General features: G+C 37.7%; 1 protein-coding gene across 1 annotated transcript in view; it reads right to left on the bottom strand.

Moving 5' to 3' along the window:
* Window positions 1–2,086: 2,086 nt before the first annotated feature.
* pinx1 (PIN2 (TERF1) interacting telomerase inhibitor 1) overlaps window positions 2,087–15,071 on the bottom strand; it is a 53,148-nt gene continuing 40,163 nt past the window's right edge. Inside the window, exon 7 of the mRNA XM_061929255.2 lies at window positions 2,087–3,113. Coding sequence (XP_061785239.2) covers window positions 2,583–3,113 — 531 coding nt within the window. The 3' untranslated portion in view covers window positions 2,087–2,582. The remainder of the gene's footprint in view (window positions 3,114–15,071) is intronic.

Genomic DNA, 15,071 nt, shown 5'->3' with positions numbered 1-15,071 from the left:
CATAAGGTCAATGTCATGGCCTGCAAATAGTCCGGATCTCAATCCGTTTGACAAACTGTGGTGGAGATTGAAAAAAATGGTCCTTGACAAGACAACAGCAATCATGGAAATGTGAGCAAAATTGATGAAGAGTACAGTTTGTCACCAGCATCATGGACTGCAAGCTGCTATAAAAGCCAGAGGTGGTGCCACAAAGCACTAGTAGTGTTGTTTTCCATTATTCCATCATTTCTTCTTCAGTGATTTCTTATTTTGGTCACCGTTGACTGACAACAACCATTTATTATCTTGATATCTTTTAGTGTTTCTTAAAGCCAGAAAGTTATTTGAAATTACTTACAGTTTTGTGTCATGTTAGTTGTCTGCTTTTTTCTACAAAATTAAACTGAATGAACATCTTCCTTTTGTGGTCATACCATAATTTTGGCCAGGGTAAAATTCCACAACTATTGAGAAACTTGTAGAAGGGTTAATGTCATGAACATTTTCCTGTGAAAAAAGCAGAATATTTTATATTTATCGTGAGAAATTAGTGTCAAAGATAAGCTGCATATTTTCATTTTGTCATAAGAAAATTATATATATATAAAAAAGTTGTTTTCTTACAAAAAAAATGTGTTGAAAATGAGAAAAAGCTGAACAGTGCATGTATTTATTTTCATGAAAAAATATTTAAAAATTGAGACAAAAATTTGAGCCCTATAATTTTTTTCTCAAAAGAAATCCATTTAGAGTGAGTTTGGTTTAGGCAGAAAGTAAGACGAAGTTTATAAGTGTGTTTATGTTTCATGTTGGGTAATTACTTAAAAATGAGAAATTATAAGACATTTTTACTTTGAGAATATTGTTGGACGAAACAAAATAAACTGGTTGAAAATTAGAAGAAACTGAACCGTGTATTTCTTCTTCTGTGAAAATGGAAAAACGTTTGTTTTTGTCATGAAAAATCAGTAAAAAGTAAGTTTGGTTCAGTCGTGAAAAAAGACAGAACACAAGACAAAGTTGTTTGTGTTTCATGCTAGGAAATTACTGGAGGTGCTATGAGAAGTTGCCATGAGGTATTTTTACCATGACAAATTTGTTGGAAACGGGACAAAACAAAAGACAAAACTAAAAACTGTTGAAAATGAAAAATCGTTTTTTCGTCCCATGAAAAATATTGGAGAACATACGTTAAGAACTGTCATAAGTCAGTGGAAAATAATATTTAAGCACAATGTGTAATTTTCTCATGACAGCTGAAAATTAAACAAACTATCGCTATATTTTTTCTTAAGAATGTTGAAATAATCTTTCAAACAGCAGACATTTATCCAAGAAAATATTGCGAATCTGCAGATTACATGTTTGACTGAGAAGCAGCTTGCGCAGGAAATACAGTAAGAGTTCACTCTCCAAGGTAAATGTTGCACAATTATATTACATTACTTAAAATTACTATAGTTGTTTGTGCTACATTTTGTGTTTTTGGTTAGACCATTAAAATATTTAATCACGATTAATCACATTTTGTCCATAGTTTACTTATATTTAACCAAGACTAAATATCTTATCTCCAATAAGGGAACCTTATTAAAATGTACACCCAATATGGGACTGGACAGATTGTTTAATTTATGCTTTTTAATAGCTCAACACAAAATGTACACAAACATCGACGCAAGACATTTTTCAAAGAACAAATTAGTTGAAGTTGAAGCCTGCAAGTTTCTTGATGGGAAATCTCTCGGAAATTTTAAACAGCTGTGTTTTCTACCTGCATTTCAAATGGTTAGCTGCTCAAGATAAGGAATGGAAAAATGTCTTGGTTGGTGGTTCCTTGATACCATAAAAGATAAGCTGATCAAGTTCTTTCTTTGGATAGAATGAATCATCACGTCCACGGTGGTTGCATCAGATGGGCACGTTGATAGTTAAATATACAATGGAAACACTCCAGTGTACTCAACAGACCTCCAAAAAGTGCAACATCAAGCATGCACTAATCTATATACAAGGTTAGCCATAGCACAAGGAAGCTGTGACTGACACACCTGCTGGGGGTGTTTCCTGTATAAAATGTAAGAAAAATGAAATACAAATCAGCTGTTATTTAAATTTATTTTGGGTTGGGTTCATTTTGTACAGCTCATACATGTCATGTTTTGCGAATAGCATGAGATCCTTTCAACAAACACCTCAGTCATAATGTAGATTCATAAGAAATACTGTTTTGAAAAACATTGGAATTTCTATTCATAGTGTAATGCAAGAAAAATCCTTTATACATACATAGTCAAAATGATTTAAAATGTGGATTATAATGTTTTGTTCAATTCATTGGAATGGATCTATTAAAAATCATCTGAGGCCAAGAAATGTATGTTTGGTGGTTAATGTGACAGCAAGGAATGTTGCTGAATGGGCTGTTGTGAAATGCTAGTATGTTTTTCCCCCCACAATGTTTTGTCAAAAATGTTGCCTCAAAAATTGTGGCTTAACCTGTCATGGTGATTCTAGAGGACAATTAAAGATACCTTGTAAAAATCTGATGAGCTCCTCACATTGATGCTCATCTCCTTGTCCAAAATGGGATCGACTTCTCAGAAATCTTGTTTCTTTTCTTTGGGCTTTTTCGATTTCTTCTCCAATACTTCCACCACCTCGCTACATTTAGACACATTCTGGGCAAGTCCATCCAGCATTGCGCCTAACTTTTTGGTTTTTTTATGCCTCTTCTTGGGTGAAGGTCTCTCCTCTTCACAGTCCTGCTCTACAGCCGAGCTTGAGTTTTTATTCAAAACCCCTTCCAGCTCCTCATTTTTCCTCTTTCTCTTCTTATGCTTCGAAGGCTGCTTGTCCTCACTAGCTTCTTCTGCAACGGGTGCATTGCGACTTATATCCACCTCCTCTGCAACCTTTTTCTTCTTCTTCTTCTTTTTGGGCTTTTTGCTGGATGCAGAAGAAGCCACCCATGTTTGGTCCTCTACTGAAGAGGAGGCAGCGGCCTGGTTACGGGCCAATTTCAACTGGGCCATTCTCTTCGCAAAGTACTCCTTCATGGTCAGGGTGCTGGTGGTGGTGTTGTCAAGTTCACAAGAAGAAGCTGGAGTCTGACTTTCGGCGTTGTTGCTCTAGAAGATAATGCAGTAGTTTTAGTTAATGACACATAATAGCTTTTAGGTGAACGTCCATCATCCTGCAAATATTACCCAGGAAGATTAAAAGCAGAGAAGATCACGTTGATGCAACAATCAGTGCTAAAGGGTTACTTTGAAGACATTATCAATGCAACTGGGTGTTTTTGGTTTGTTCATTTGATACAGGATTTAAAGGCGCAGAAGCCCACTGGCTCAAAATAAAAAAAAATGTTTATAAAAAAATATAAGAATCACCAAAGGCTAACTAACATATGTTCCTAAAAGTGGTTCAAGAACAAATATTTAACAAATACATGTCTATGTTTGTCACAATTACAAGTTAAACTTTGTAAAAATTGCAGTTCGCTCCGAATAAGGTTCCTGGCAATCAAGCGGTCAATCCCGGCTATCTTGCACAAATATGTATTCTCGTCACATGTGTAAATACACAAGTCATGAAGATCTTTGAGAACGAAACAAATTTGATTTAACAAGTTGTATACTTGTATGCAAACTTTTGGCTCCATTTATTGTGTACATAATACATCGGTGCACTCTAAAAATAATCACTGAGTGTGTCATGTGAATGATGCTTGATTTAAATATCAATTCAAATTGTTCTTTAACAATATTGTTTATTTACAATTACAGCACACAGCTCTGGTGTGCCACATCCTGGACGGCTTTATATAGCGTTGCAAAATAGCCCGTCTTGTGCCGCAATTCTTTTAGGAGTTGCACATTTATACTTCACTAACAATTTATAAGCAAAATGTATCGTAACAGTAAGCTGAAGTTTCTGAATGATTAATTCAAGTGCCAACAACAATCTTGACGTTGTGGTTGTCATTGATCACTACTTGACAACAAGGTAAATATCTAGTCAACACCTACCATGAATTGATTAACGTGAACCCCGACTTAAACAAGTTGAAAAACTTATTCGGGTGGTACCATTTAGTGGTCAATTGTATGGAATATGTACTGAACTGTGCAATCTACTAATAAAAGTTTCAATCAATCAATGTAGTTGCTCCCTCTGGAGACACTGCCCCTTAGTGTTTTGGAATGGAATTGCAACTCACACACAATACCCTCCACGAAGCGCTTTAAACGAATCAGTACACCGCTAGAGGGAACGCAGGCTATGTGACACAAGAGCATATTTCAGCCTCAAAGTGTGGTGCAGCTTATATGGTCGGACCAGGAAGCGGGAGTTAACTGCTTGCAGTTTGTTCAAATGTGAGCACCTTCTGGGCAGCCGCCTAACCACTGCAAACAGGCCCTTTAACTTTTTACACCAGTGAGACAGTTACGAACACTAGCATGAAGCACGTTAGCTATGTGACTAAACCCAAAATGAACCGACAGATAGCTATTAAAAAAAAGGTGACCAAATTGTAAAACCTTAGCATGCCTTTCATCTAGGATTACAATGTTCACAATGGTTATGCAATACATCCCAAAACTGTCATACTTGTTTTTGCAACTACAAACAAATGAAAGTTCCAAAATAAACCATTTGTAACATCCGACTACTTTTCTCACAAGCACATATCATTTCCGGGTTTTATGTTTTTAAATGAAATGTCTCAAGGGTCAAATGCATTGGAAGATCTTCCGGGTGGTCTACTTTAAATGTTTGTGAGTCTTCAAGAAATGCTATTGTGCACTTTTTAAATACTCCTTTGAAACCCAGCATCTTTTGCAGTGGACATTTATTTTTAGCCAAATTCTAAAATGTGTAAAAGAAAATTGCTCTGTTATGCAAAACAAATGTACACTGCAAGGGACACAGGCTCTCAGAAAATATATACTGTATACTGTAACTCTGCACTTGTCTAACAATATATGCCATATACAAACCCCGTTTCCATATGAGTTGGGAAATTGTGTTAGATGTAAATATAAACGGAATACAATGATTTGCAAATCATTTTAAACCCATATTCAGTTGAATATGCTACAAAGACAACATATTTGATGTTCAAACTGATAAACGTTTTTTTTTTTTTTTGCAAATAATCATTAACTTTAGAATTTGATGCCAGCAACACGTGACAAAGAAGTTGGGAAAGGTGGCAATAAATACTGATAAAGTTGAGGAATGCTCATCAAACACTTATTTGGAACATCCCACAGGTGTGCAGGCTAATTGGGAACAGGTGGGTGCCATGATTGGGTATAAAAACAGCTTCCCGAAAAATACTCAGTCTTTCACAAGAAAGGATGGGGCGAGGTACACTCCTTTGTCCACAACTGCGTGAGCAAATAGTCAAACAGTTTAAGAAAAACGTTTCTCAAAGTACAATTACAAAAAATTTAGGGATTTCAACATCTACGGTCCATAATATCATCAAAAGGTTCAGAGAATCTGGAGAAATCACTCCACGTAAACGGCATGGCCGGAAACCAACATTGAATGACCCTGACCTTCGATCCCTCAGACGGCACTGTATCAAAAACCGACATCAATCTCTAAAGGATATCACCACATGGGCTCAGGAACACTTCAGAAAACCACTGTCACTAAATACAGTTCGTCGCTACATCTGTAAGTGCAAGTTAAAGCTCTACTATGCAAAGCAAAAGCCATTTATCAACAACATCCTGAAACGCCGCCGGCTTCTCTGGGCCTGAGATCATCTAAGATGGACTCATGCAAAGTGGAAAAGTGTTCTGTGGTCTGACGAGTCCACATTTCAAATTGTTTTTGGAAATATTCGACATCGTGTCATCCGGACCAAAGGGGAAGCGAACCATCCAGACTGTTATCGACGCAAAGTTCAAAAGCCAGCATTTGTGATGGTATGGGGGTGCATTAGTGCCCAAGGCATGGGTAACTTACACATCTGTGAAGGCACCATTAATGCTGAAAGGTACATACAGGTTTTGGAACAACATATGCTACCATCTAAGCGCCGTCTTTTTCATGGACGCCCCTGCTTATTTCAGCAAGACAATGCCAAGCCACATTCAGCACGTGTTACAACAGCGTGGCTTCGCAAAAAAAGATTGCGGGTACTTTCCTGGCTCGCCTGCAGTCCAGACCTGTCTCCCATCGAAAATGTGTGGCGCATTATGAAGCGTAAAATACGACAGCGGAGACCCCGGACTGTTGAACGACTGAAGCTCTACATAAAACAAGAAAGGGAAAGAATTCCACTTTCAAAGCTTCAACAATTAGTTTCCTCAGTTCCCAATCGTTTATTGAGTGTTGTTAAAAGAAAAGGTGATGTAACACAGTGGTGAACATGCCCTTTCCCAACTACTTTGGCATGTGTTGCAGCCATGAAATTCTAAGTTAATTATTATTTGCAAAAAAAAAAATAAAGTTTGAGTTTGAACATCAAATATCTTGTCTTTGTAGTGCATTCAATTTAATATGGGTTGAAAAGGATTTGCAAATCATTGTATTCCGTTTATATTTACATCTAACACAATTTCCCAACTCATATGGAAACGGGGTTTGTACTATAGGGTTGTCCCGATAGCAAAATTTTGGTACCAAAATGTTTACAGATACTTTTCAAAATAAAGGGGACCACAAAAGATTCGCTTAATTTTAACAAAAAATCTTTAGATTTTTATTGCACTCAAAGAACAATTTTAGAAGATTGAAACTAAAATTAAAAGGCATTAAACACATTGGCCTTTTTGTATTGCACTCAAAAACAATTTACAATTGCATTTATTAAACATAGCCTGACATAATCTAGGACAGGGGTCGGCAACCCGCGGCTCCGGAGCCGCATGCGGCTCTTTGATCACTCTGTTGAGCTCAGCTGCATAGTTGTCGACCCTCCCGATTTTCCCGGGAGACTTCCGGATTTCGGTGCCTCTCGCAGAAAACTCCCGGGATTAATATTCTCCGATTATTACCCCAACAATAATAATAAGGGCGTGCCATGATGGTACAGCATTTAGCGCCCTCTACAATCTGTATAAACAGCGTGCCAGCCCATCATTTTATTGTATGCATCTTCTATTTGCACACGTAAGTGACAGCAACGCATACTTGGTCAACAGCCACACAGGTTACACTGACGGTGGCCATATAAAACAACTTTAACACTCTTACTTATATGCGCCACACTTTGAACCAAAACCAAACCAGAATGACAAACACATTTCGAGAGAACATCTGCACCTTAACACAACATAAACACAACAGAACAAATACCCAGAATCCCATGCAGCCCTGACTCTTCCGGGCGACATTATACACCCCTGCTACCACCAAACCCCGACCCCACCCCAACCCTGCTCCCCCACACATGTGTGGTCAGCTAATTATAGCGATTTGGCTAAGTTTAGTTACCATTGTTAATGAATGAATTAACATTGTTGTTGTTATGTTGTAACAACAACATAACTATCGAAATCGCGCCATTCATTTAATGTTATCACATGCTGTGTGTGTTAATATTTCTGGTAGTTGTTTCTCCCTAAATATTCACCTTGCAAGTTGCACTGTTTTCATGCTTTCTCTTGAATAACTCCAGCTTTTGTGCCGCCAATCGGCGGCATGTGTGGTGATGTCATTGCGCCTATACGAATGGATACGAAAAACGCTAACAAACCTGTCAAATGATTCTCAGAAATTGAAACACTGGGAACCGGTTCTAAAAACCGGTTTTCGATTCCCTTCCCAAATGGCATGATTATGTACGCGAGGAAGTAGAGTTTTGTTTATAAAAAATAATGGAGCAAACAAGTGAGAGAGATGAAAGATTGTTCTCATGTTTGGTGCTCATAAACTGGCTCTAGGGACACATTTTATTGTTTGAACATATTTCCCCTTGTAAGTAATTTGGTCCTTCTGCTCAACTTAGTCTTTTAAGTCCAACAGAATAAAGGCATAATAGGAATTTTGACAGTGGATGGCTAAGCTTTAGATATACTGGTCTTAACCTGTGAAAAAAAAACCATGACAATGTCACTCATTTGCCAAAATGATGATGTAGGTATAAGTGTGGTCACCTAAATCAAATCAAGACCTTTGGGCTTCTAATGTACATTAAACATGACCAACATCGTCTATTTGTCACCCCACACCTTAGACCCATATGTCTCCATTTTCCTAATGGCCTACTCAATGCATAATGATTTGTCCGGAAGAAGAATACGCTTCTTCCTCCTGAGAATCACTCTAAACAATGCAGTCCGACCAAGGCTATTACCACAGAGATGGCAGAGGGAAATGGCTTAAAAAAGATAAATTGAAAAATGTTGTGTGTGTCGAGTCACCTCGCTGCTTGGCCTTTACACTTGTACACGGGGATTATACTGCTTTGACTCTCAGCACTGAATTAGGATCGGCAAGGTAAAGGATGGTCTGCTAACACAATATGTACAGCAGGCCCTTAGGGACTTCAAATCCCTCCTGGTCTTTATATACATTTATTGTTATAACTAAAAGACTTCCCCCAAGGTGAAAAGATTGTGGTCTGCATATTGACATAAGGACAGTTGTAAAAACTGTTTTATATGAATGTCCATGGACTAAGTTTTATACAACTGTACTGACCCAAGTATTAGAAGATTTATTTTCTAAGACTCATTTTTGGAAAAAAATATTTTACATGATCGTTCCAATATCAGCTTAATAACTGGTAGATTACAATAGAAGGGACACATTTTCTAGCTACTTGTTTTACATTGATCACCATTATCTTGGAATTAGCACTATAACTCCTCTCGAGGCAGCCCCATCAATCCACCTGAGTGACATTCTTTGAGTGACAGGAACACAAGTACGACTACGAAAATAGCATCTTATCATTACATACGTTTTTGCGTTAGACTCCTAACTAAGGCCCTTTATAAATGCCTGGAGAAGTTTGATTACTTCCACTTTCTTAACTAGTGCCACCATTGTATATAAAGTGCACTGACACGGAACTGGCAGGACAAAGTTTCGACCAAAACATTTTCTGCCTTTAGAGGGAGTTTCAGAGCCTGAACAAAGGCGAGACAGTGCTTGTGTAGGCAGTCCACAACATGTTAAGTTTTACAACCAACACAAACATTTCTTGATCTGTTGTGTCAAAATTAATAGTCATTGCATATATGTCTTCGGTAGGTTTTGTGTAAAAAGGCATTTATATTGTCTGACACAAAAACAGCAGGTTAAAATATAAATTCTCACAATATTTTGTTTCTTTGCTTGGGTTTAAATGGCCACAGAGGGCTTTAATTATCCATCCATCCATTGTCTACCGCTTGTCCCTTTTGTGGTCGCGGGGGGTGCTGGAGCCTATATCAGCTGGGGCAATAAATCCGCTCCTGGTAGTCAATATATTTCCAAAAGGGACATAAGCATTGTTTGATAAATTGCTATATTTATCAAGATGGGAAAAATAACGTGCTATAAATAACACTAAATCCTGATACGAGAACAGTTGAGGTATTGAACTGTGAACAACACTAGAGACAAAAAGGAAATCAAACATTTTGTCGAAAAATGATTGAGGCTAAAACAACTTTGAGCCACGTCAGAGCTTAAAGTGATACTTCTATGGCCCGACACCATTAAACTAACTTTACAAACTTCAGAGAAAATCTATACTGGCCGTTAGTTCACACAATGGCCGAGCAGAGTGGAGACGGTGGCTTTAGAGCAAGCTGAAAGCGCCAAACAGCGTGTTAACTGGGATTTGGGGGAAATGGCTAGGGGCCACTTTACAACTGCCCGTGAAATTACTCTCTTGAGAGAGAGAGCGAGAGAGAGCGAGAGAGCGAGAGAGAGAGAGAGAGAGAGAGAGGAAACCGTAGGGGCTAAGGAGACGAGCGGCAAAAAAGGAAAAGGTGAGTGTCTGAGAAACCTCTCCATCAGTGGGGAAAAGTGGCTGGAACTCAGTATGCGGTCTTTGTCGACTGCCTGGGGGAGATCCATTAAAGGCTGGAGATGCGACACACAAGTGAAAGTGCAGCGCTGGCCATGGAGATACATCATAAAACATGTAGTCAGCAGTGTTGCCAGCACCGTAGAGCTGCTTGGCAGGTGTTGATGGCAACATGTTACCAGGAAACTCAGTTTAGGGATTGTGTTTCCTCCTTTTACCAGGTCTACTGGTTTTTCTAACATGTAATTATTACGCCAGTTTCTTGTAAAACTGTTAGCAACACGCAAACAATGCAACTTGAGATGAAAGAAAATAAATTGAGTGCTCTCCAAATTATTATGAAAGAGGCCAACTGTTACACCCTTTGGCGAATGTACATTTTTTATTTTCATGCTCTTATTTTTATTTTATTTGAATGATTTTTTTTCTTTTGAACTGTTTCAATGTGCTATTTTCTTCTCTTCCATGTTTTTTTTAACATAGTAGCTCTGAACCACATCACATAAATCCTATGTCTGCATATAGTGTTTGCAGTGTAAATATTTCTACGGGGTTCAACAAAATGAGTCTTTTTCTTTTGCATGCCACAGATACAGAGTGCTAAAAGACTGCAAGGGTAAATAAAATGTTTAATCATTACAACAATGCGGCAAAATGTTTTACAAATATCTCTGTATTCCTAAAAATAAAGGCTGTCAAAATTAACGAGGTAACTCATGTGATTAATAGCTAAAAATATTGCATTAGTCATTCACACACAGATTAATCATGCAATTTATTTTAACTGCACAAGTTATTTGACCTTAACCACTATACGGTCAGTAATCAGATCAATGCATACGTCAGTACAAAAAAACAGTGAAGACTGATGTGCTCACTGGCAAATTCCAATCAAAAATAGAGCCTGAAAGAACTTTGGATAAAACAGTAACCACATTTTATGCATATAAATGACATGCATTCAAGTAAAACGTTTAATAACGTTCTCAAATGAAAGTCTGACAATAAAATATAATTTGTGTACAAATATTGGGGTCTTTTCCTGAGCTAATGTCAATTACGCAAGCGAATAATCACCTGTGATTAATCATGATTAATCCAAATTCCAAAATGCGATTCATCTGACAAAAAAAATAACTTGACAGCCCACCTAAAAACATGAAAACAGTGAATTAGTTCTCATAATTTCTGGCAGCATGGCTCAGGTGGTAGAAAGGTTGTCTCCCAACCTGACGGTTGCGGATTTGATCCTCAGTCCCGCTGTGACCATGTCGAAGTATCCTTAGGCATGATAGTGAACCCCCAGTTGTTCCTGATGCTGTGTCTTCAGTAGATACATGTGGTAATAGTGTTAAAGTGCTTTCAATCAATCAATGTTGACTCATAATGCCCTAAATCCCGAGTGTCTCAAAGGGCTGCACAAGCCACAACGACATCCTCGGTTCAGATCCCATCCTCGGCTTTGAGTACCTTAAAAGGTAGAAAAGCGCAACAAAAGTAAAATCTATTTACCATTAAATTTAAATTATTTGGCAATCACATTAAACACTACTTGTTTAAAAATTTCTACTTTCAAATCTGTATGCAACTTTAAATGTTTCTTCTCCTGTGCATACCCTAAACAGGAATGTACTGTGTATCAAAGCCAGGTTGTAGCAGAGAGAGAGAGTAGTGGAAAGGTTGGGGAGGGAAAAAGCACCTATGTCACAGCATCTCCTTCTCCCCTCCCCAAAACCCCAGGAAAAGGATGCGTTCAGTGAGCTGTGTGCACTTCTGAGATAAGGCTCCTTCGGCAGAGGAGCAGCCTGGCTCGCTATCGGGCCCTTCCTGAGCCGCACTCTCTTCAGGTGGGGGTGGAAGGAACAGGGGGAGGGCCCGCCGAAGGGTCCCAGTGTAAAAAAAACAAATAAATAAATGAATAAATAGATAAAAATTGAGGGTGGGAAGACATTCAACAGGCCACCTCCTTCAAGACACTCCAGTTTTTACTCTCACTGCTAATGAAGCCTGTAGAAAGCCAGCGAGCATGTGCCAAGACTCCTAGGCCAGACACCGCATTCAAGGAGGAGACAGGCACCAGCCAGGAGAATGATGCTTTGGATTGTGCTGGAATTGGTCTACTGCACTCCATGTCAATTGTTACCAAACAAAATGCACAACAGAAGATAAATGTATTTAGGAACATGCCAAGGTTTAGTTACAAGAGAAGTGTTCTGCAGGGTTTTTTTTTTTTTACAGTCGTGTTATTTGTATTTAAAACTTAGTGGTCTTACATATTCTTTTTAAGCTGTATGTTTTAGGTCATTGTCATGCAATACCCATTCCCAGTGTACAGGCTGACGCCAGAAGGTTCTCATCCAAATATTATATGTGTATGGTGATATAAAAAGACCACAAAGAAAAGGCAGAGAAGATTACTTCTACTTGAGAAGTATGCTGACTTCACACATAATGTTGATTCACACACTATTTTGTGTAATTATGCAGTTTTAAGAAAAAATTGTGTGTGAATCAACGTTATGTGTGAAGTCAGCATACTTCTCAAGTAGAAGTAATCTTCTCTGCCTTTTCTTTGTGGTCTTTTTATATCACCATACACATATAGGCAAAAGTTGCATGAATGGGTAAACATTTGTATGTATGAATTTCAATAAATCTGATCAATCAAATCACTTTCTAGTTCTTGTTTCCATCATTGTTAGACCCTGAAGAAGTTGCCGTTCCTCATGTATTTACTTGGTTAGCAAAAATGCCTGTTTGCAATAATTTCTAGCCAATATCGGTTTGGTCCGTAATTGCGCAAAGGTGCTCTCATTGTCCTGCCACAATAATAAATTTGGCGATACTCGAGGTCTATGGATCAGGCTCTGATTAGCCAGCTGTCTCTCCCTGATGAGAGCACAGGTCCGGGAGCCCATCCTTCATGAACCTGATGTGGGCGGACAGAAAAACAGGTGGATACCTTACTCGCTGGTAAATAAGCCACAAGGCTTTGCGTCGTCATCAATAACTTGGCGGTAATGTTGCTGCCCCTAAGTGCCACAAATACTTCGATTCACTTCGACATTAACACCAAGCAACAAAGAGATGACTGAATTAAACGCACACGGGAACTTCTACAACCCTCTTAGGACTAAATAATTGGGAGATAAGGATAGCACTTTGCGCATGGCGAGAGTGTTTATCATAACTAAACAATTGAAAATAGCATTGTGCATGCATGCGACATGACTGCCTTCTTTTTGCTCGACATTGTATTGCTGATGACGCTCACCCCAAATCCGCGAAGGGATGACATGAAGATTACTTTTCTCGGCTATGATTTATTCAAGTGGGTGATTAAAGCGAAGAGGGTAGTTAGCTTCAGGAGCCCTGCATTTTTATAGCTTAACTAGACAGACAAACCGTGTTCCTTTTTTACCCCACTAGTGCTAATCTATAAGTGTCAACGTGATGGTATAGCCTGGAGGGAGCTGCCAGGAAGCTAAGTGGTAAACGTGCACTGTGAGTCATTTGGTGGGGCCTTGATATTTTTTTGCGTAACAAGTGAAAAGGGCCTCTCAAGAAAAAAGGAAAAAATGCTCAACAAAAGGTTAAGCCTTCAATTAGATGTTATCTGAGAGTGAATTAGAGCGCCTCCATTTCACTTTAAGCGTGACGCCCTGCTCGAGAGCACTGAACCGTGCAACCACCATGGTGCTTCTTTATTTAGCCTGGCAACAAGACTATTTCCATAAATTGTTTCACATAAACAATATACACGTATATGACACATTATTATTATTATTATAATAATAATAGGCAAATGCATCAGGTATACACAGCTATAACTGCATTAAAAGTGGTGACAAAATGTAATACATGTATTTAAGCTATTTAAATAGTTTATATTTTTTTGATTTATTGCAATCTAGCCTGTAAATCTTACAAGGATTATTGTATAATTGACAATAATATATTTTAAAATAACAACTATTATTGACAATGAGAGTTCATTAATTCTGAGTAACAATAAATATTGTTGAACATTAAATCACACACATTACTGTTGGCTATATTTACACAGAAAACTATTGTGTCAAATAACATTCCAAATTTTGTAAAAAAAATTAAAAAAGAAAGAATAACAATAAAAACTACTTTGACTTAATTTGAATATTTTATATACATCAAAATGCAAAACTAATTTTGTTGCACTGAACGATTAAATGGTTTAATACAGGGGTGCCAAACCCAATTTCAGAGAGCTCTACATCGCAGTTATGGCTGCTCAGGTACTTGCTAACAGTGAATATAAATGTATAATTTATTTCATGATATTGTTGCCTATGCATTTAAATACTAAATATTGTAAGAAACAGTGTGAGAAACATCTGTAGATTTTACAGTAAAAACAGGCAGTTCAGTCGCTAGGATTTTACCACAAAGCCTCTTGTGGTTTTTACAACATATTATTTTAAGTGGAAAAACAGTACCACTGTTTTTGTTACGGTAATATTTTGGCCAGTGAGTAATTTTTTAAGTGTACAATTTGATGGATAACTTCAAGTCAAGCAGATATTTAATTTTTTTTTCTAAATGTTTGGAATGTATGATAATATATTTGTTGCATTATTAGATAACATTAAAGGTCAAAAGACATGCAATTGCATGTAGTACATGTATTTTCTCTGTCAAAATGGAAATACTATAGACATTTAGTAAGAAATGATAAAGTACTTTATAGACAAATTATTTCCAGGCTATTGTGGGTGTCATAAAATGATCAGGCAGACCAGATCTGGCCCCGGGACTTTAATTTGACATCTGTGGTTTAATATAATATGTGTTATAGCGGGTCAAAAATATTGGATGTAATATTTTATTAACTTTAACAAAACCAGTAGGAATTATGTATACTAGGTTGATTTGTCATATTATAAATGGTACATTTTTGTCAGAGGGTTATCAAATTTCTAATTTGTGTCTAAGTTGAAATGTTTTTCTATTATGTTCAGTTTAAAAAAATATATTTTTATTATATGCTATGAGACAATTACCACAAAGTAGAGAGTAAAGAGGGAACCCCCCTGCTGACGTGCAATCCTTCATGTGGCCGACGCGT

Source organism: Nerophis lumbriciformis, linkage group LG34 (assembly GCF_033978685.3).
Source record: "Nerophis lumbriciformis linkage group LG34, RoL_Nlum_v2.1, whole genome shotgun sequence".
Taxonomy (NCBI): domain Eukaryota; kingdom Metazoa; phylum Chordata; class Actinopteri; order Syngnathiformes; family Syngnathidae; genus Nerophis; species Nerophis lumbriciformis.
Note: the sequence above shows the minus strand (reverse complement) of the source record. Positions and strands in the feature narration are given on the sequence as shown.